Source organism: Peromyscus eremicus, chromosome 11, assembly GCF_949786415.1.
Source record: "Peromyscus eremicus chromosome 11, PerEre_H2_v1, whole genome shotgun sequence".
NCBI lineage: Eukaryota > Metazoa > Chordata > Mammalia > Rodentia > Cricetidae > Peromyscus > Peromyscus eremicus.
The window spans coordinates 47883933-47907068 of NC_081427.1; the positions used below are offsets into that span (position 1 = coordinate 47883933).

At 38.5% G+C, this 23136-nt stretch overlaps 1 protein-coding gene across 1 annotated transcript in view; it reads left to right on the plus strand.

The window, feature by feature from the left end:
* Nucleotides 1-23136, plus strand: part of Cwc27 (CWC27 spliceosome associated cyclophilin) — a 134440-nt gene that overhangs the window by 18829 nt on the left and 92475 nt on the right. Inside the window, exon 5 of the mRNA XM_059276289.1 lies at nt 170-327. Within this exon, the coding sequence (XP_059132272.1) occupies nt 170-327 (158 nt within the window). The remainder of the gene's footprint in view (nt 1-169; nt 328-23136) is intronic.

The window sequence follows — 23136 nt, forward strand, 5'->3', positions numbered from 1 at the left end:
ACCTAGAGCAGAATGCAGGGGTTATCCCAATGGGAGAACAGTCTTCAAGCTCTTACTAGTTCAAATCTAAACAAAGCTGGCCTGGAACCCAGCAAGCATCTAGGATGAGTCTCTGGAAGTGCAAGGGGAAACCGAATGCCTGGAAAATGCTCACTTGTAGTTTTTACAGGATGGAGAAGATGAAAGTGCAGAGCAGGATGAATCCATTGATGGCGATGAAAAGAACCTGATGAGAGAAAGAATTGCAAAAAGGTTAAAAAAAGACACAAGTGCAAATGTGAAGTCAGCTGGAGAGGGAGAAGGAGAAAAAAAGCCAGCCAGCCGCAGGTGAGTCGACCACTATGCTTTGGGCATCCATACTTCTGTCTTTATACTTCTCTTCACCTGGGACTAAGTACTCCACTCACTAATTTTTAAACTCAAAATGGCATAATGTTTGTTTATTGTTAGGTTGTGGAAAATCAGCCCCTTTTGGGGCCTAAAAAAAAAGAGAGACCAGAATTCAAGTAACTTTAATGTACAGTAAATAGTATATTAACTGTTTGTACAAAATTGTGTTTTCTCAATAGTAATGAGAACTTTGAGTGATTTGTATGAGAAAGACATTCTCAAAAACTTTAACTGAGTAAAAATTGTCCAAACTGGTGAATAAAGTGGCCTGAAACCATCCTTAGACAGCTTTTCAAGTCTGATTGGCTAAAAACCACTTGCCTCTCTGATCATTGACATTATAAAATAAATTGCAGTAAATGCTGGAAGTACTGTCTGGTGTTAAAAGTTTGTTGGATTTTGTGACTTAATGCTTTCCTTTTTTGAAATTCAGCTCAATTAAAACCCCCTCCCTTCCTATATGATTCTTTATTGCAACTCTAAAATATATACATCTTAAATATCACTGCTTTACAAAGTCATGGGATGTCTTTTCTTCAGTTGATCTATGCAATACAATAGAAGTACATAAAAATAACTTGTGTGTGTGTTTCCCAGCCTCATGTGGGAAACTTTAAGATCAAGGCATTTCCTTTGCAGAGGTCCCTCAATATTTGCTTTGTTTAACTAGAAATAAAAGTGATCCCCAGAAATGTCTACTGATGACATAATTTTTGTGGTCAGAAATAAAATTTAGAGCCCGGGATGGTGGCACACACCTTTAATCCCAGCACTCTGGAGGCAGAGGCCGGCAGATATCTGAGTTCAAGGCTAGCCTGGTCTACAGAGCAAGTTCCAGGACAGTCAGGGCTACACAGAGAAACCCTATCTAGAGAAACAAAAACAAAGAAAAAAGAAAATTGATGAAAGTTCTGACTTAAAAAATTCCTATTGGTCACGATTTTAGAAGCTCCGAAGTCAAAGATAGGACTGCTAATAAATTTGATTTTTTTCATATGGTGGAGACCTATGATGTCTCTTTTTCAAACAATGCTGATTTCATCATAGAGTCTAAATTACCTCCCCAGAGCTTAGTCACCGCATAGCATCATGTTGGAGGGCCATTGACATTTGGTTAGGAGAGAAGAGACTGAAAGATGAGTTAGGAGGCTTCTGTCAGTGTCAGTGCCTGAGAGCTGGTGACTGCCTGAAATAGTTACTTTAAAGCAGTGGTTCTCAACCTTTGGGGCAACCCCTTGGGGTCCAATGGCCCTTTCAGAGGGTTTGCTTATGACTACTGGAAAACACAGATTATTTACATTACAATTCATAACAGTAGCAAAATTACAGTTACGAAGTAGCAACAAAATAATTTTATGATTAGGGGTCACCATGACATGAGGAACTGTATTGAAAGGTCACAGCATTAGGACAGTTGAGAACCACTGCTAAAGGGTGTAAAGAGTGATGTGATATTTGAATCAGAGGCACTGTTGATCTTGTCATTTTGTCTTGTTCTTATGATGATTTCTTACGTAGTCACAACCTAGAAAATATCTAGTTATCTTATCAGTTTCCGGTTTTTATAAATGAGTATAATTTGCATATTTTAAATCATAGAATATTAAGTTTATGAGTATTTTGTACATTTACTGTATTAGGAGAAGAACCTTTATTAAAATACTTGCCAGTCTACCAAGGAAGTCAATTTAGGAAAATTAATTCTCTAAAAGTGGTCTTAAAATTTTAAGTAGAAGGAGAAAACTGATGCTGGCAAGTTGTCCTCTGATTTCCACATTTGTGGAGGTCATTTTAAATAAATACACTTACTTTTTAAAGCTTTGGGGAAATATAAGCATTATGAATACTAATTGATTTTATCTTTTAAGTATAGCAATTGGTATATGTTCCTAGAAAACATGAAGCAAATAACTATTTCTCTGTTCACTCAAATGTTTTCAATCCACATCCTTTAGCCATGCCTCAAAAGCTAACCAGAATTCTTGTTATAGGGTCATAGAAACCTTAAACTCCCATTTACTCTCATGTGCACCCAAGGCTGGATAACAGTTTAAGATGCACATGCCAACCCTGGTTGACAGTTAAGGTAGTACCTTTTTATCTTTTGGAGATGGAAATCTTAGCTGAAAGCTTAACTGTAAGGAATCCTTCTTTGCCTGTAGGTGGCACTCAGTGGCTACAAGTTCATCATGTAAAAACCAGACTGAGTATTCTGCCCTGCTTATTTATTTCTAGCCTTTGTGTTCTGCTTCAAAATAAATAGCTAGACACTAAAATCAGACGGAACAAGTAGACTAGTCAAATATCATTTGTTGTGGTGATTGCAGTCATTATGAAACCACTGTCTTTTATTGTGTAATTTCTTAATTTTTAACATGTAAAAATTCAATCATAGTTCCAAGTGGTTAGACACAAATATTAAAGTCAAAGATGAAGACCTTGTGAATTAGGCTTCAAATTATGAGATATGTTATTATAAAGTAATAAGCGATATATTAATAACTCCTGAGGCCTAGATGAACACTTAAATTTCATGTAACTAACTTTAATCCCTCCTATCTTCCTCTGTTGAATTTGCAGTATGTGACTGTGATGTCTCATGGAACTTTGAATTATTTTCCCCTCTAGGATTTCTAGACTTCTCAAAAAAAAGTTTAAGTCTCAGACTTGAGTGTTATCACACACATGTTCTGCTTTTGATTGAAAGTCACATTTAAAAGTATAAATTTTCCATGGTACATGAATTTTGTTTTCTTCCTTTTGCAAATTAAAAAAGGTGGCTTGATAATTAAATTTCTAAACAGTAAAAATAACACACTTTAAAAATGATGGTACAGCCGGGCGGTGGTGGCGCATGCCTTTAATCCCAGCACTCGGGAGGCAGAGCCAGGCGGATCTCTATGAGTTCGAGGCCAGCCTGGGCTACCAAGTGAGTCCCAGGAAAGGCGCAAAGCTGCACAGAGAAACCCTGTCTCGGAAAAACAAAAAACAAAAAACAACAACAAAAAAAAATGATGGTACAAATTTTAAAGGATAGTAAAATTTAAAAGATCAAAGCACGTGGGCCTTCCAGCCAGTTAACTTAAAGCCTTAGAACCATCATCTACCGTCTCCTCAGACCTTTACAGGCAATGAATGGAACTGAGCAGTCGGAGGATACAGTTTGCCTTTGCTTTCTCTTGTCTTGTGGTGTGGACTGAAGCAAGGAGTGGAAAAGACATAAAGAAATAGAAACGCATGGCTTCAATTCTGGATAATTGGTCTACACATAATACTTGCAATAATTTATTTAGTCTGGAGTAATAGTGATCTAAATATATTTTCAGGAAATGTTTTGGCTGAACGCTGTGTACTAGGCTCCGGAAACCTGAAAATACAAGAGAAATGGTTTCTGTTTGCAGATGTTCATTGTCTAATTGGTGGTGTGTGGATGCATCTCCCGACGTTCAGGTGCAACAGCGCTGAGAGATGGAGGACTGAAGGAGTGATGATGATGATGATGATGATGATGATGATGATTATTGCACGAGGGCAATCACACTAGTTAATGTGATTACTCTAACAGTGGGTTAGTTATCTGAGCAATGGACTACTGATAAAAAGAGTTGACACACACAGAGAAGGCCCTCTCCAGCTGCATCTGGCTTAAACTTGACCTTCCTAGACTTAAGAATGAATTATTGAAAAATTAAGAATTGTAGAAAGTAAATATGGCAGGTTCTCTACCAGACATGCGTGCCAAGTGTTGTGGACAATGAGAAAGTGGTAGATATCTCAGAAAGACATCAAAGGCCAACTTGGTAAAAGCAAGAGAGGTGCAGAGGTGCTGGTCCATGCCTGCAGATCTGCCTGGGCTGCAGAGCATGTCAGATACCCCAGGGTTCCTATGTGTCACCCCGATTCTAGTAAGAGCAAGCATCTTTTGGAGCCCCTGTTTAAAGGCTAGCACTTGTGCATCAAGCTCAGTTCTTTAGATTAATGCTGCTGGGCTCCCCAAGCAGACTGGATGGTTTGTTTTACTGTCTTTACCTGTTATGGTTAAAATTGTGGAATAGTATCGGTTCTAATATAAACCATATTATACTTTAGTATTTCTGGCAAGTTTCCTTTATCATTCTGTTTGGAGCTTTATTGCAGGAATTTGGGATATTCTCAACAAAACTGTTTCTTGAACTGTTCGAAATAATATACCACTTTAAAAATGCCAAGTCAGTTCACTGAGAACTAGTTAATCCATATGCAAGGGGTCACCTTCAAACTAACCCCTCACTCTCCATAGACTTGAACTTAAGTGCTCCAGAAATATGACAGCTCTGCTGTTTTTAAAATTAGATTCCATATGGCAGACAGGAAGCTGTGAAATGCACATTGAGGGAAGAGCGTCCTGTCAAAACAGGCAAGAGGCATTTGCATGTCTTTAGAATATATTTATTTATATTACCCTTGAGAGTTGCAATCTATTGATCTTGCAACATCTGTTGTTTATGGGGAATAGGGTTGTACATCTGAAATGTATTATTGAAATTTTACAGGAAAATATTCTTTAAGTCATTCAGCATTTGATAAAGTATTTTCTACCCTGGAAAATGGATTTCCATTGAAGAACTTTGAACCACTGGTTGGTTTCTTCTTGTCCCCAGCTGCTCACTGTGAATTCACCTGCTCACTTAACAGGCAAGCACAGTTGCTGTAAGAAAGAAGAGAAGGGCCACCAGTGATTCAAATGTCTCTGTTTACACAAAGTCCGTAACATTGTACAAGGACCTGAGGGAAATTATGGCTAGTGATTCTGTCTAGGTCTGTCTTCTCCGTTCCCCGTTACTCTGCCCCAATTCTTGAGATTTTTGCCACCCTTCAGATAACTCCTGGATTTTCCATGTTCGTTGAGTATATTTAGGTTTCTCAAGCCAGGGAGTTGTTCTGGGTTTCGACAATTACTTATTGTACTGTTCCAGTATGGCTAGGCACTTTGCCAAGTATTTTTCCACCACAAGGAAACTGCAAGGTATACTTTGTGTCGTTATCCTTGTTTTGACAAATGAAACAAAGAAACCTAAATACTAGACTTCTAAAATGTGAAGTGTCTTGCCTTTTGTTCGCGGCTACATGGTAGCAAAGCCAGTCAGTACTCAGGTCATGATCTGCACCTCTTCCTCGCCTAGAGAATAGGATCTAGGCAGGTGTGCTCAGCTCAAGAGAGCCTGGCATGGGAGTTTTCTGGCAGGGAGCACCAAGTTCAGTGAAAAACATATTTCTGGAAGTAAGATGGAGAAGTGATTGAGGAAGACACCAGGACATTAACCTCTGGCCACCCACACAGTCCAGTACACTCAAATACATCACACACACACACACACACACACACACACACACGGTTAGATAAAGAGAGACAGAGACAGAGAGATGAATAAATAATTTGAGGCAATCCCCTCAGATAAATAAGTAAGTGTATGTATGTATAAATATAAAAATAGACAGGCAAAAATTTTCAATAGCTTGAAACAGCTTTTGTCTTCCTCTGGTGAAGAGCTCCGGGTCAGCGCCATATTGTCTTCATTGAAGACCTAGTGCAGCTTCTTTCTGGGATAACAACATGGCAGAGGGGAGAGTGATGATGGACTCATGCTAGCTCAGGTTTCTGCTGGAAGGCAGCATATCACTTGGTCATCTCAGAAGCTAAAGCAGGCACTGTGGTTAAGCCTGGTGTCCATTCAGTGAAATTTAGCCCCTTCACAGGCAGGAACAGGAAATATCTAGAACAGCCATGGAATCTACTGTAGTTTCTGCTTTGGTCAGGAATTCTAGGGATACCTGTGATTATGTAGTAAGTTTGATCATCATCTTTCTGCCGTTTTTGTCTTGCTCCAAAGCAGAGAAGTAACGAAGATTATATAGTCATCATTACTAGAATTTCAAAAGGGGTGTCAATTTCTAGTTATTGAAGACTTTTTCCAAAGTGGTTCTGTACTTCACTTTCTTACCAGTCTTTATGTAGGAGTAAGGAAGATGACTTTGAGAAGTGCTGGAGAAACCCTTCACATGCACAGAACATTAAATTATAACTTCCTGGTGAGGTACCTTAAGGATCATTTCCTTGTAAGGTGTAGAAATGCATTCATATTAGCTCAAACTCAGGAGTTTCTGTATGCAGGATCAGACTCCAGATAAAAGTATTGCTGTGGCTCTTCCTGACAAGCAGGTGTCAGAACGTTCCATCTTTTCTTCCTCTTCAGCCGTAGACTCTACTTTTCTCTGTTCTTTTTCTTTTCTGTAAGCCTCTTTCCCTGTAGGGCAGTAATTGCTTTCCTAGTGTACACAAGCTCTTCAGAGAAAAATTGTCTTGATTTGTGTCCCAAATACGATCACCCAGGTGACAGAATCTTATTGGCCAGGCTTAGGTCTGATGTTCACTCACTTATGGCATTGATAGTAGAGAGGAAGTGGGAAGCCATGGGTTTTGTGGGTACATCAAGGTCAGCTAGCCCTTCGTCTGTCTTCCCTTTTACTTAGTATTCCAGTGTTTAGCGGAACTCATAACTGCCCAGATAAAAGATAGTCACTCTTCTCCTTTGTAGCTGGGAGTGGCCATATAACCATATTCTGATTAATGAGGTAAGGGAAAAGTATGCCACACTGTGGAGCAATTTTTTTAAAAACAATGAATTTTATTAAGCATGGAGTGGCCTAATATTTATTATTAGTGGTAGTGATGGTAATGGTAATGGTAATGGTGGTGGTGGTAGTAGTAGTGGTGGTGGTGGTGGTAGTGTTTTATTAGGCTCAGTGGTTAAGAGCATGTGCTGTTCTTGCAGAGGACCTGGGGTTGGTTCCCAGTACCCACAAGGCAGCTCACATCATCTGTAACTCCAGTTGTGGGGGATTCAATGCCCTCTTCTGGCTTCTATAGGTGCCAGGCATTCACATGGTACACTGAATATGTGAAAGCAAACACTCATAGACATAAAATAAAATTTTCTTTTTAAAAATCATTTTTATTCTTTGAGAACTTCATGTATGTATGTATGTATGTATGTATGTATGTGTATATATATATGTATATAGTATACTTTGATCATATGCAACCCCCATAACCCCATTAAAACTCCCTGTGGACTCAACCTTCCACACCCCCATCCTCCATCCCCCCATGCCTCCCAACACAACAGCTCCCAACATCATGTGCTCTATCTTTATCATTTTATATCCCACTGAGTCTAGTTAGTGCTGCCCAGGTACACCTGGGTGTGGGCCTATCTACTGGAGCATTAGCAACCTACCAGTGGCCACATCTCCAAAGAAAAATGACCTGCTTTCCCCCAGAAGCCATCAGCGGCAAATAGCTCCTCAGCTCGGGGTAGGGCCTTGTGAGCCTCTGTGTTACCCGTGCTGGAATTTTGACTGGCTTGATCTTGTACAGGTAAACACAGCTGGGTGAGTTTATGAGTGTGGTAGGTAGCATTGCCTTGTCCAGGATGCAGCAGCATCTCATAGCACTCTTCCCCATCCTATAACTCTTACATTCTTTTTTTTTCATGGTACAAATGATAAATTATATTTATATAGTAAATAAGTATGAACAGTCAACACAAATCCAAAACCAGTCACCAAGCCTGGCACTGGGAAACACTGGGTGACTTCCTTCAGGATGTTCATCAGGAAGGGCGTGGTGGCACGTGTGCAGCACACGTGGCAGTGACCAGTGGCCCTTATAGTCAGCGCAGCAGGTAACAGGGACATGCACTGGATGGCCTGTGGAAGGGAGGAGTCGGGCTATTGGGGTTGGGTCTCAGTCAGAAGGGCTCTTGTCTTCTGCAGCAGAGTCACCGGCCTGATTCTTGCATTCTTTCTGCTTCTTCCACAATGTTCCCTGAGCCTTGAGGACTGGGTTGACACAGATGTCCCATTTGGGGCTGAATATTCACAGTGTCTTATTCTTAATTATGAGTCTCCATGTTAACCTCTGCCAGCTGTATCAAGAACTCTCTCTGGACCAAGTTTGAAAGCAGTGCATATCTACAGGCATAAACATAAATACTTGGAAGTCAGTTTGACAATACGAACATATATCAACAGTAGGTTCCTGTTTAGCAGCTATGACCTCCGCAGCCATAGACTTTTGACCAGGTTTATAGTACCAGTTATACATTTTCTCCTGTGTCTATCAGAAAGTCGCTCGTTGCCCCTAAAACAGTCATGTCAACATTGCACCAGTAGGCACCTATTTGTCTGCAGGTCGCTGCTGTAGCATGTGGGGTCCAGACCCTTGATGTCTTTTCTCCCAGAGGGTCTCCATAGTGCTTTCTGGCACTATAAAAGCTAGCCAGCGTGAAGGAAGTTTCTCAGTCAATTCAAGATTTATTGTTTTATATTCTGCAACCAAAGCGTGTGGCCTCTTCAGCAGTAGCGTCTCAGTGTATGGTTGTGGTAGCAACCGAAGACGGTGACAGAAGCACATGTTGTTTTAGAGACCTGTGGGACCGTTTTGAGGGAGCTAATCCGTTCCTGGCACTGAGGTTTCCATTTAATAACCCTTGTCTTCTGGGAACATTATTGTCCACCCAAGCAGGTTACCTCCACTCAAGCTCTTTTTTATCTTTTAAGTAGATTTTGTTATTAGCTTACAAAGCAGTGGGGCTTAAGAATTATTAATACGTCCTTAGTTTTGGCCACTCCCTGCTCTCACCTCACCTCTATACCCTCACCCCCATCTTCACTTAAACCTGTAGCCCCCCAGTGTTCTCCCCACTCTTGTGTCCTATCACATGGATTCTAATGTCCTCTCTGATTACATTTTTCATTGGGTTGCAGTCTGTCTCCATGTGGCCTTTTCATGCTCCTCGAGCAGTGTTTGTGTTTTCCTTGTTTTGTTTTGTTTTGTTTTACGAGCCAAAGAAGAGGCTATCTCCTTGACCCCTTCTTCCTCCTGCTAACCTCTACCCTGACATGTAGATTGCAGAAGTGACCTGCATTCTTAGGACTGTAGGAACCAGAGTTCCGGCTTGAATTTCGTACTCTGAACTTTTTTGATATGAGCCAAAATAACCCTCAAATTATGTCGATCATATTATTTGAGGTTTCTGTTCCATGAAGCAGAAGCTCAGTGGATGTGAGTGATACAGTAAGACTGCTTCTTTCAGGACTGTGAGTAAGGCAGGTCCTCTAAGGTGGGAATGGGCTCAAGGAGATAGGAGCTGCTTATTGATGAATAACTGCTTCATTGTTTCTGATAGCCGCCTTTGTTGATTTTCTTATTTTTCCCAGAAGATACTCATTTTAAATTTGCAACATTCAGCATTTCTGACTGCTTACTTTTAGAGGATAACCTTGTTATTTCATTAAGAAAACTGAAGTTGTGAGAGAAAATGTTTTTATTTTTTTTCTTCCTACCAGCAAGCCTACCATTCTGTACCTGAGTCCATGTTCATCTGGCAAAGGCGTGGGTCTTTCTTCTTGCTCATGCTTGGGTCCTCCATGCCTCTCGTTGCTCTGTGCCTCTGCAGACGTGAACCACTTTGACTTTGCTTTTGTACCAAGGATATTGGCTTCCGTGTACTGCCCTGCACACACTATGACATCAGACACACTGTGACATCGGACACACTGTGACATCGGACACACTGTGACATCGCACACCCTGTGACATCGCACACCCTGTGACATAGCTCATTGTGACATCGCACACCCTGTGACATCAGACACCCTGTGACATCGCACACACTGTGACATCACATATACTGTGACATCGGACACACTGTGACATTGCACACACTGTGACATCACACACTCTGTGACATCGCACACCCTGTGACATCGCACACACTGTGACATCACACACCCTGTGACATCAGACACTGTGACATCACACACACTGTGACATCAGACAACCTGTGACATCGCACATTCTGTGACATCAGACACCCTGTGACATCGCACACCCTGTGACATCTCGCACTCTGTGACATCGCACACCCTGTGACATCGCACACCCTGTGACATCACACACCCTGTGAATGGGTTCCTGTGCCGGGTCTTGTACTTGGTCACCTCAGCTCTCTCCTTTGAGCCACTCTCTAAACCACTCCCTCTTCTCAGCTGGTCCTCGCTCAGTGCCTTGTCAGAGAGGCCTTCTCAGACTGTACTTCAGAAGGGGTGCCTCATCCCTGTAGTGAGCACACATCCAGTGACCTTAGGAAAACGTATCAGATGTGTCGCTTTTCGTCAGATATATATATGTTAGGCCGGGCGGTGGTGGAGCACGCCTTTAATCCCAGCACTCAGCAGCCAGAGGCAGATGGATCTCTGTGAGTTCAGGGCCAGCCTGGTCTACAGAGTGAGTTCCAGAATAGTCAAGGTTACACAGAGAAACCCTGTCTTGAAAAACCAAACAGAAAAAAAGAAAGAAAGAAAGAAAACAAACATTATATTCATTATGTTCAGATCCACTCTTCTTTGAACAGACAAATCCTCACTGGTAGCTCTAGCATGTGGTTTAGGAATCTGCTTTCTAAAGTTAGGAATAGTGGCTCATGCCTGTAATCCTAGCATTTGGATGGCTGAGACAAGAGGATTACAAGTTTAAAGTCAGCCTGGGCTACGTAGTAAGATCTTGTTTCTAAAAAACTGAAAGCCAAAGAAAATCCAATTTTCAACTGAGTTTTAAAATTTAAGAAACACTAATATAGTATTTCATCAGTATGAATCATATAGATGAATGGACTTTCATCTAGATGGTTAACACTTAGGTTGTCCTTTACAAAGCAGATACAGTATATACTATTAATAATGACCAATAAAACACTTAGGTTGTCCTTTTCAAAGCAGATACAGTATATACTATTAATAATGACCGGGTCTGAAGAAAGTGTCACAGCATTCTCTGGAGTAATCCATTCCTTTGCCACCTTGGATGGTTACTAGTGTTACTGTCCTGCCATTGCCCTGGCCGGCACTGCTTACGTGTACATATATTCGTAAGTACACCGTCTAGCTCAGTCCTTTCATTGTATATATGCACATAGGTTGTTTTAAAAGTCATTTATCGTTACATGCACCTGTGCGAGTTTGAAACCTTAAAGAGGATCTCTGTTTTTACTTTGAAGTATATTAGTGGGTTGCCAGATTTTTAAAGGTTAACTTTGTATGTGTATGACTTTTTTTTTTCCTACTCGGTGTTTTTTGTTTAATCTCTTTAATGCATTTTCCTGTTTTTACTTCCTATCGGTGTAGTTAACTTAGTGTTTTCCATTTTAAAATGTATGGCATTGACTTAGCTGCTTTTTAAGAATTATCTTGTTCAAACAGTCTCAAAATAGAATTGATAGGCTTCTGTTGTGACTGAAAAGTCCTTTTCTTGTGACTAAACACAGATATTGACATGCGTTAACTTGTTATATAATTTCTTTCTAATTTGTGTTCTTTATTTGCTTTAGAGATTCATGAGATCAAAGATAGATATGTACTTGACAGATAGGAAGTTAGATTTGTTCTTTCTTCTTTGCTGTGTATTTGATTTTTCTTGATTCTATAAAGAGTTTTCCTAACTTTGAACATTATGTAATATCTTCCCATTTCCTTTCCTTTGGGTAAGTGTTTAGTTTTTTTAGTTCTGTTAATCATTACAAATTATTAGAAGTCTTCTGGATATGCATATTTGTTCAAAATATTTACAGTAACTTGAAATATCTTAAAAACCAGCTTTGCGGAAAAAAGTTTAAAAAAAGAACCAAAAACCCTTGCCATGGCTTCAGAGTGTTCAGGCAAATCCTGTGCTGGCCTGAAACAAAGACTGGAGTGGGCGGGGCCCTTGTGTTTGATATCTGCTGGAGGTTGGAAGATTTAGCTTTAAGTGAAGTTTATGTGTACTTGCTTTGTTACCTGCAGAAATATCCAGTAACAGACCTGTGACAGTACTTTATTATGGTGGAAGGTGAGACTTTCTAATGTCCATGCCTCTAGAGAATGGCCTAGCATTTGAAGGCTAAGAAAACATTTCATTCCTCAGCCTTACTTATTTGTTCATATGTTCACTATTATATTCATAGATAGAGTTTATTAATATTCCAGAGATATAAAACTAATGTTATTTCTTTCTTTGTTTTTCCTTCCTTCTCTCCTTTCTTCCTTCCTTCCTTTCTTCCTTCCTTTTTCCCTCCCTCCCTTCCTTTCTTTCTCTTCCTCTTCCTCCTCCTTCTTAGCCTGTGCTATATATTATAAGACTTTTGGAATAAAATGTGCTTCCATTTTAGCAGATGGGTAAAGAAAGGTCTTTACTAGGCTTTTCTAGTCAATTAACTAGTAATGAAGATATGCTCATTGCTTGGCCATTTCGTATTTATTAGTAGCATCGGTGACTATGCTAAATAAAGTTAAAAGCAAGTTGGTATGCAGATTGTTTTGTCTTTTCTGATATTATACCCAAATGTTGATAGAAGACAATGGCCTTGTAAAGAGACCAAGTGACCCTCCACAGTTTTGTTTCTATGGTGTGTCAGTTAATTGTAACAATTGTCAGTGGTGTGGAAGGGACAGAACATCTGCTAAAGTCCTGATGTGTGGCCTGGAGCAAAGCCTAGGGCGCCAGCCTCCAGAAAAAGAATGCAGCGTAAGGGCAGGTAAACTATTCGAGATGTAAATATGATTATAATATGAAATGATAATTTAAATTACCTAAATCCAAGAGATTCCAAATCTCTTGCTATGTATAAGACTCCTACTAAGCTGGGAGTAGTGGCACTTGCTTATAACTCCAGATGCTCTGGAAGCTGAGGCAGGAGTATCCCAAGTCCAGGCATGTCTGGGCTGCAGAGTGCTTTCATGGCCAACCTGGGATAACCCAGTGAGACCTTATCTCAGAAAAGTTTTTTAGGGGCCAACGATGGAGCTCAGTGAGGGAATACTTGCCTAGTATACATTAGACCCTGAGTTCAGTCCCCAGACTGCACAACAACTGAAAGTCACTATTCCAAGTATTTTTCATAAAACACTGGTTTATTCTTTTTTAAAAGTAAAACAACATAAAAGGCATATTTGCATTTGAAAAAAATAATTTCAGTCTGCTTTTTCAAAACAAAAGTAGATTTGATTATTCATTGTTTGATTATTCATAGTGTGTAGATCTTTATGAACACTGAAATTGCTATAGATTAGTGTAGATGAGCAGCTGCCATCTGAATAGGTTAAAACAAAATTCAGACACACAAAACCTTTACAAAACTGTAAATCAGACATGTAAGTAGACTGTCCCGAAGGGATTCACCTCACCTGATCTTCTGTAAAGGTTGGGAACTCCTACTTTTCTGACAGAGCAGTTACCCAGTCTCCATATAGCGCTTTCTCTACAGCAGTCTGTCTGCTTTTCATCACTCATTACTGGTTGTTGCATTTCCATCTGATTAGAAAATGGGATTCTTTTGCATAGTTTTATACCTGGACTAGAGGAGCTTGAGCACCCTCTTATATTTTCCCTGGATCTGTGTAGAAGTAACCGTCCAAGGCGGTCATGTGGTTGGGCTTACAACCAATGAGAAGGCAGATCTGGTTACCAGGTGGGGTGTTAGAATTGCGTATCAAGGATGCAGACAGTGGATACAGGGTATAGGTGAGAGTGGAACCATGGTACCTGAGGAGTTTGTGTACCCAGATATGCATGTCCTCCGGAAGGGCGGTAGAAAGTCTTAGAGAAGGGGAGTAGTGCAGTCATGACGGGCCTGCCTTGAATCATGTGCTGGGAACCTGAGCTCTATCCTTTAGATGGTAGAGAACATCAAGATTGAAATGGAAAGTTACATAATCAAGTTTCTTTTTGGAAAGGTCACCCTTGTAATGATAGGGAGGGAGCCAAGATGAGAGGTTAAGGAGGCAAACATGCTAAGGCGCACTGTTTACACTTAGCAAGCCCCCCTGTATCACCCCCCAGATACTGATGATGTCATGCGGTAGATATAAAGATGCTACCCTCGCCCACAAAAGAGCTCCCAACTGAGCCTGATGGATAACCATCTGAGCACAGTGAACTCTGTATGAAACACAAGTTCAGAGAAAGCACAGTAGCATTATGTAGGAGGGAGAAATTAATTTTGATTTTATGGATCAGGAAGTCTGCATGTATTAATCTGGTCCATGAAGAAGAAGTAAGGTTTGACTAAGAGGAAGTGGGTGGGAAAGGGAATTTCCAACAGAAGAAACCAAGAAAAGTACAGGGTGTTCTTAAGGAAGAATCTATTGTGACTAGAAGAGTGGATATAGTTGGAAATGAAGCTGGAAAGATAGGCTAGGATCAGATGACAAGGGAAATTTTAGGGTAATAAAGTATAAATATAACTTACTTTACTTTATATCTGTATTTGTCAAATGTACCGCAACAAATATAAATCAAACTTTTTCAAATTGAGTAAATAAATTTGGAAGATTCAAAGTTGGGAGAATATTGAGTTTTTCACACTTTTGGACAGGAGTAATATAAATAGGAAGGTTTAATGAAATTACTATATAATGCTACTTTACTTTCTATAGTTTGAAACTCAGTAACAGAGCACATTAGTGAATGGGGAGTTTGGCTGAAGGACAGATATGGATCTACTGGTGACCTGATGAACATAGGTCTCCTTCTGGGTCTAATCCTATCTAAATATCTTTTCAATAGTGAATTATTCAGTTTAGTAGCAGCAACTGTGATCTGTGAAGCCCCCAGGGTTGCTAACTATAAATGAGATCAGAGTAAATCGGTGTTTTCAGATTATGTTCTTATCTTTAAGTGAGATTAGTATCTTCTTGCTAAGTAGCGTTTTAATGAAGTCAAATAAAAAATACATATAAAACTACCTTGAAAGCATGATGCCACTGATGGCATATATTTATAAAATTTAAATGGCCTTTGATTCCCTTCACTCTAGTTCTCTCAGTTATAATTACAAGACAGGTCACTTTCTAGTATTTTTTTTCTAACCATGACATAGTGAAAGTAAACTGAAAAATTGATGTCAATTAATTGCTAATAGTTACTAAGCATATATAGTAATCTATAGTAACCTGAGTAGTATTTAAAGGCCTGTATATACTAAAAGTATATAATACCAATGAAGGGAAGAGATAGACACATATCCTGGGTGATTTGAAGAGCCAAGCTTAGCCTGTCTACTGGATTAAAATCTCCCATCCTTATGAGAATCCTAGTTGTCTCACTCACTCTTGGCTCCAGAGAATGTAATCATATCAGATGCACATATTGATTAAATTATGCACAAGATATGATAAAAGTATCAGATGGAATAGACTATTTAGTACTCTAAATGCATAGGAAATCTCAAGTAAAATTTCAGGTTAGGTGAAGTTCATTTTCCTGAAGGTGTATTTAAAGGAGGTTTATAATGCAGCAGCCGGAACCCAAACTGGAGAGTGTGTGGATAATTTTGCTAAGAAAAAGAGGAAAGCTTCTTATTTGAAATGGGTTTGCTAACATATGACATTTTCCTTGAATCAGTATTTACTATTTTTATTTCATTTGTTTAATTCTGAATGCTTATAAAACGAAAATATTACTCTTGAGAACATCTTGTTTATAATAAAAATTTTATGACAACTTCATGGAACAAAAATAACTCATCTACAAACGTGATTGTGGACATGTTCACTCAAGGAAACAAATTTAAAAGATAACATTCTAATTTTAACTAGGTAGTATATGCAGCTGTCTTATTTTAGAGAGATGAATATCCTTGTTTATAATTGGGTGGCATTCATTGCTTTGGAAAACACTTCACTTTTTAAAAGATTGATGTGTTTTTTTTTAAACGTAGCACTGACAGACACATTTCATATTATACTAAGGAAAATAAATATAAAATGTCACTTTTATAAAAATGCAATTTTGGCAATAAAGTTGTCCTATTCTGCTCTTCTGATTATGCTAGAATATTTAAAATTTTTGAAGTTTGATGTGCCAAGAGTTTTAAGGAAGTGGTTTAAATTTTTCCCAATGTGATTATTATTATGAGCAGCATTACTTGATATTTGGCATTGACAAAATGATGAATGATTAATAAGAGGGTACTGAGGTGGTGTGTCGATTAGGAATTGGAATTTAAACTTGGGTTTTGATGACTGAAATTGAACTGGGATCTACTCCTCAAGCCTTCTGCTTGGGACAGCTGTGAAGAATGAATGTCTCGTTTGTTATCTTTAACCTACAGAAGGAAGTTTGTTGATTGGCTTTGTTTCATTTTGTTTATTTATATTTTTTAGTAGGTATTTCAGTGTGTGGGATTCTGATTGACAAAAAATTTGCTCTATATGTTAGCTTATGGATGAACTTAAAGTAAAAAGATATTAAACATAAGATTTATGTTTTACCATCATAAAATTACATTATAAATTTACACAAAGAAAGAAAGAAATGGAGCAGATAGGTATGATGACACTTTCCCCTGTAACCATAGCATAATGGTATCTAGGTGTACGGATTTCCTAGTAATATGCAAGACAACCAGGCCACAGCATGTTGCCACAGGAGTTCCAGGAGGGCGTTTAGGAACCCAAGTTTTAGGTCTTGCACATGTCTGTTTCTCCCCACCTCCACCTACTTGACTTTGAAAATGAAGGAATCGGGGCCTGAGGGAATGGGCAGACAAGAATGTGCTCGCCACACAAGAGCAAGGACTCGAGCTCAGGTCCTCAGGACCCACGTAAAAAACCAGACCTGGCCTTGTGCACCAGCAGTCTTAGGGCTGTGCTGGCAATGTGGAGACAGGAAGAGCCCTAGTGATTGCTGCTCAGCTAGTCTAGCCAAGTCAGTAACTGCTATTTCAGGGAGACCCCCCCAAAAAAAAATAAAGTGGAGGAGTAATTGAGGGAGACAACTGACATGACACCTTGCCTCTACACAGTGCATGCATTTACATATGAGTGTACACACAATAAAAACATGTACACACATATGCAACACACATACACATACACACGCACGCACGCACGCACGCATGCATGTAAAAGGAAGAAAAAGGAAAGGGAGGAATTGAGCCACCTGGAAGTACACATCTAGCTCTTGCTTCTGTGAATTTTCTGTCTAGACCATGTAAGCAGGGAGAGGCTACAGCTAAGTTTTTCCAGTTAAAACCTTTTATATGTCATTACAAGGCTTTGAAGCTAGCAGGTGTGTAATCCCAACTGTTGCTGAAACTGATTCAGGTGCATTGCAAGTTCAAGATCAGCCTGGGCAACTTCCTGAGATCTGGTCTTGAAAGTGAACAGAGGGCCGGACGTACAACTCTGAGGAGAGCAACTGCATGATGTAGGAGGCCCTCAGTTCAGTCCCCACTACCAAAAAAATGAGTCCTTGAAATACCTGTGTGGTCTATAATAGTCGGTCTGAAATCCACTTCCTCCTTCCACATGTTTAATTTGTTCCTTTCCTTCCCCACTCTCTTCTGTTTTGCTTGTTTGTTTTTTTTTTGAATTTCTGATAGAAATTTGGGGTGTTGGCTTTTGGATTTTCTTCCTGATGTACCAAGCAGTTAAAGCTTCAAATATCCCCTTGTCACTACTTTCTCTGCCTCTCACTACTTTTGGTTTGTGATTCTTATGATCCACTTTTTTATATGCCAACTTGGCCAGGCTACAGATACCAGTTCCTCAAACACATGCAAAGCAAATTTGTAGATGTGATTAAAGTCTATAATTGGTCACTTTGCTAGGTAACGCAGGTAATTCCAGATGTCTGATGGCCTAATTCAGTTAGTTGAAAGCCTGTAAGGAATGTTGAGGTTTCTCAATCCATGCCCCCAAAGTTCCAGGCTGCCCTGCCTGATGGCATGCTTATATATAGTTTTCTCACTTCCCTAGCAGCACCCATAATCAAATATACCCATTCTTGGTAATACATCCACCTCCTGCCCCCAGGTGATTTCTTTATTGAAGTGGAACTGACAAATTATGCATTTATTTTCTGTTATCTCAAAATATTTCTCATTCCCTGTTGCTTCTTTCTTGACCCCTGCATTGATGCAGAGTGTGCTGTTTAATTTCCAAATATTTGGGAATTTTCCATGTATTTTTCTGTTGCTGATATCTAAATTAATTTCATTGTAGACAGAGGACATGCTCTGCATGATTCTGTATAAGACTTTGTCTTTTTGGTTCAGCAGATGGTATATTGTTAAAACAAGTATTTGTGTGTTTGTTGGGGAATTGTTGGTAAATGTTCCACATGCACTTAGAAGAGTGTCAATTCTGCTATAGTTGCTTAGAATGTTCTATTAGTGGCTCCTACCTTAAACTTGCATTATTGTTTAAATTATATCAAGTTATTTGAAAATTCCTTGATCAGTCATATTTTTTGAAGGGAGTGTATTCCTGAAAAACTGAGCACATAGCAAGTTCTGACTGTACAGTGCATGGATTATTCTGTATAATCCTAGTCATAATTTTTGACTTGGTTTTTACTGCAAGTCATAATATAACTGTTAGTTTCATGTTTTCCGTGTTAGCTTTACCTTCTGTGCTAATTAGAACTTTTTTCCTTTTGATTGTCCAAGAATAAAATTTTAGTGGTAAATATTCTTGGATGTATTTAATTTTCTTCTGAATATTTGCGTGTGTGTGTGTGTGTGTGTGTGTGTTGGAATTTTTGTTTCAATTTACAATTTATGTAGCATAAAGTTAGACATTTCTGCTGTGACTAGGAAAGTGGGTTAGATAACCTGCTTAGGTTTCAGTGAATTTATTGTATCATTTAAGTTTGGTATTTGCAAGGTGCCCTAGATGCTGTCTGGTCCAGTGTCTCACCCCACCTCAGAACTCATTAGATTTATCCATGTCCCCAGTTATTAAGGCAGTGTTTGTGTAAGATATTTGAAAGAGTTACACTCTGTTCCTTTTCCTGTTGTCGTTAGTCATTAAAAGTTGACTCTGAGAAAGGAGCTAATCTGTAGGAATCAGAGTTAAAGACGTCTAAGTTAGAGTATCAGCTATGCAGTTGTTTAACTTCCTGATTTTTAATGAATTCTTTAATCTCTTTGCCCTTAGTGTCTTAGGTGAAAGGAGAGGAAACAGTACCTATCTCACTAGACTGTAGTAAGAACAAGTTAATATGCATTCAATAAATTGTAGCTGTTAAATTACATCAATTCTATTGCCTTTGTCTTCTAGGGATTACACACAAAGATATTCTCTAACATATATTCTGGAAATTTCAAGTGAATCTGAATACTGTTTGTTTATTTTATGATATGACATTTTTAATTTAAAGAACAGTAATGTAGATTATGCTTTTAAAATAGGTGGGATGAATCATTAATACCACTGTTGTTTTCCCATTAAATAGTATTTAATTTCTGCCCCACTTAATCATTTTATGCCAAATGTTCACAGTATTAGTAAAATTAAGGAAGTTTGAAGTTGCAATTTTAATTTTTTCCTATTGCACTAATTCATTTGGGATGCTATAACATAACAACCAAAGTTTTCTTTTCCTCACAGGTATGGAACCTGGAAAGTCTTAGATTTAGAGGTGTCAGAGTCTATGCTAAGTACCAACTTCTTTGCAGAGGGCCATTTTTATGCAATGTCTTCATAGGGCAAAAGAGTCAAGAGACATATATAGGGCCTTCATAGTTGTAAGGGCACTAATCCTGTTTCTGAGGATGCCAGCATTCAGAGCACAACACTAAGTTTGCAGATGAAGTCTTAGAAGGTTAACTGATTTATTGAAGATCATTTTTTTACTGACAGTGTATAGACAGTTTGAGTCTGAATGTAAGTGGGATTTACTTTTTCCTGTAGTATATCTTCTGAAATCTCCCAAACCACTCACCAGTCTAAAACAGCATACTATGCTTTGCAGCAGCTACTAAATTCACAGTATCTTTCCTTGTCTACCCAATAATTAAGGGCACCTGTAAAACAACAGGCCAAGAAGTGGCCTTAAAGAAACTCATTGCAGCAGCAATCCTCCATGTTATATTAAATGTCCATTTATCCTGTGCAGGAATGAGTAAATGTTCTGATCACAAATGAAAATACCAATAATTGGGTGGGCTGGGGGAAGGCGGAGAGGGGGAGGGGGGTGCACGGGGGGGGGGGAGAACAAGGAATCCATGGCTGATATGTAAAATTAAATTAAATTATTAAAAAAAAGTGAGTGAATAATGTAAAAGAAAGATGCGTGAGTGAGTGTGTGTGTGAGAGAGCGAGCTGTGGGAAAGAGCTGCTGTTACATAGTGGAGCTGTGCCTAGGAACTGTGTAAAGTGTTGTATGGTGAGAGAGCTATATGAATGAGATGTTTAACTGTGGCTGTGTGGAAATTTGTAACTGTGTGGAGACTAGGAAGATGAAGCTGTATAGAAAAGAGATGTAGAAGAGAAATGTATGTAAAAGAAAAATGGGTAGCCATATCAAAAATGTACGTATGTAAAGAAAGATATGTAGCTGTATGTATAAAAGATATGTAGTTGTGTGTATGTATGTATAGAAGCTGTATGTACAGAAGATATGTAGCTGTGTGGAGACAGAGTCAGAGACCATTCTTAAGATGAAGTAAAAGAGAAAGTTATCATCAGAAAAAAAAAAAGAAAATACCAATAATTACATGAAATAAAAATAGATTTTTAGCCAGGCGTAATGGCACATGCTTTTAATCCCAGCACTCAGAAGGCAGAGGCAGGCAGATCTCTGTGAGTTCAAGGGCAGTCTGGTCTACAGAGTGAGTTCCAGGACAGCCAGTGCTACACAGAGAAACCCTGTCTTGCAAAACCAAAAAAAAAAAAAAAAAAAAAAAAGAAAAGAAAAGAAAAGAAAGAAAAAAGATTTTTATAGCTGTTGCGTTTATCTAGGACTATTCCGTTGCAACAGATAAAATTTATTTTTCTAGCTTTAGGTCTTTTGTAAACAACCCTTACCTGAACTATGACTCATTGTTTTAATCTTTTACTTGTGAGGTTACTTGTCAAGTCCAGGAAATTCAGTCAGTTTCCAATTTTAGAATTATTGGGTCAGTGTCAGGATATGTACTGACTGGATTTATGAATGCTTTATGCTTGCAGTTTTATTTGTATGTTATTTAGAATTTAGGAAACATTTTCCTCTAGGAACAGGCAATATAATTAATAATTGCTTTTCCCCAATTTGAAAAAATTTAATTTGGAACTATGCAAGAAGCAGCACTGGTACTAAGAATTAAACATAATCTGTATTTGTACACTGTGTGTATGTAATATCTGTGAAATATAAAGGGCTGCAAATAATTGTGATAGGGATTTCCGAGGCAATTCAGAGGAAGGAGTTGTTGAGCACATAATTTGTGATGAGAACACATTTGAAGATGTTTATGCTGCAGCTGTACCCTGAGAGTTTGACTAGGTGACTATTACATCATATCGTGCTTATGTCAGTATTGGTCTTCCATTAGAAATACAGTTTATTTGTAAATCACACATTAGAATTTTTTGTTCTTCTACACAGGATTATTCAGCTACGTTTGCTGGCCATTTGATCCTTTTAACTTTCCAATTATGTATTGTTATTTGCAAATTAGTAAAGACACCACACTTTTAAAACTACTAATACTTTCTTGAATTGTAGAATTACAGTTGGTAAGATAATTTTCATGTTTGCTAGTCACCATGTTCTTAGTAGTGAAATGTGGTATATGTATGTGGGTAGGGGAGTCCTACTTTAACAGTCAGACACAAAATCCCAGAATATAAAAGAAGCCAAAGGCTAGTGTTTCCTGCCCCTAAACTTCACTGTATGTATGTTCTTACTGTCATGTGTAGAAAGAGAGTATGGTTTTGGTTCAACATCCTCTAACTTTTTGGTCTTGGGACTCTTTAGAATCGTAGAAATTATTAAGGACTCCAACCAAAGAGCTTTGGTTATTGGGATTGTTTTTATCAATAATTCCTTTGTTAGAAATTAAAGTGAAAATTTAAAACATGTTGTAAGTACTTTTGAAATAACAATAATAAAACTCCATTATAGGTTTTTACATAAATAGCATCCATTTCAGACAAAATTCCTCAAATAGAAAACATTAGAAGAGTTATAATAATTTACGTTTTCCCCAGCTTACTTTGTTACTGACTTAAAAGAAGACAGATGGAGTCCTTATCTGCTTCTTCATTCACTCTGTTGTAAGTGCTAAGCTGTTCTGGTTAAGTTGTAGGGGAAAATCTGGCTTCATACAAATATGTAGTTTGAGATGGAAGGGCGTTTAGCATCCTTTTCAGATAATTGCAGTAATTGTCTTTTGACACTGTACCAAAATCCAACAGGTAATAATTTCTTGTGCTATGTGTAATGTGAAATCTAAAACCAAATCAATAAACACTTCATAATCTGTTTTCCATTAAAATCCATTTTTTATTTTACACTTTGATCATTTGCCTGTTTGTGGCTTCATAACATTATGTATTGGTAATTTGGAAAGTATTGATTCATCTTAATTTTCTATTGAATACTCACATTATTATTGTTAATGAAAATTTCTAGTCTTTCTTGAAATGAGAAACTCACTTTTTTGCCTGGTCAGAATAGTCAAAATCTCAAAATTTGTGAGTTGTTCTTTCAAATTTCAGGTGTATCTGAAAAGAATCTTACTTTCCTAGCTCACAATTGAATAGATTGCACAAGTGTTTTCTGTCAAAACAGCCATCAAGCTCTTGTGTTCAGGGTGAGTGTTCCATCCCAAAGAATATTATGGTAAAGGTTGGGTTTTCAAAAACTTAAGAGAATTTTCCTTTTTCATCAGGATATTA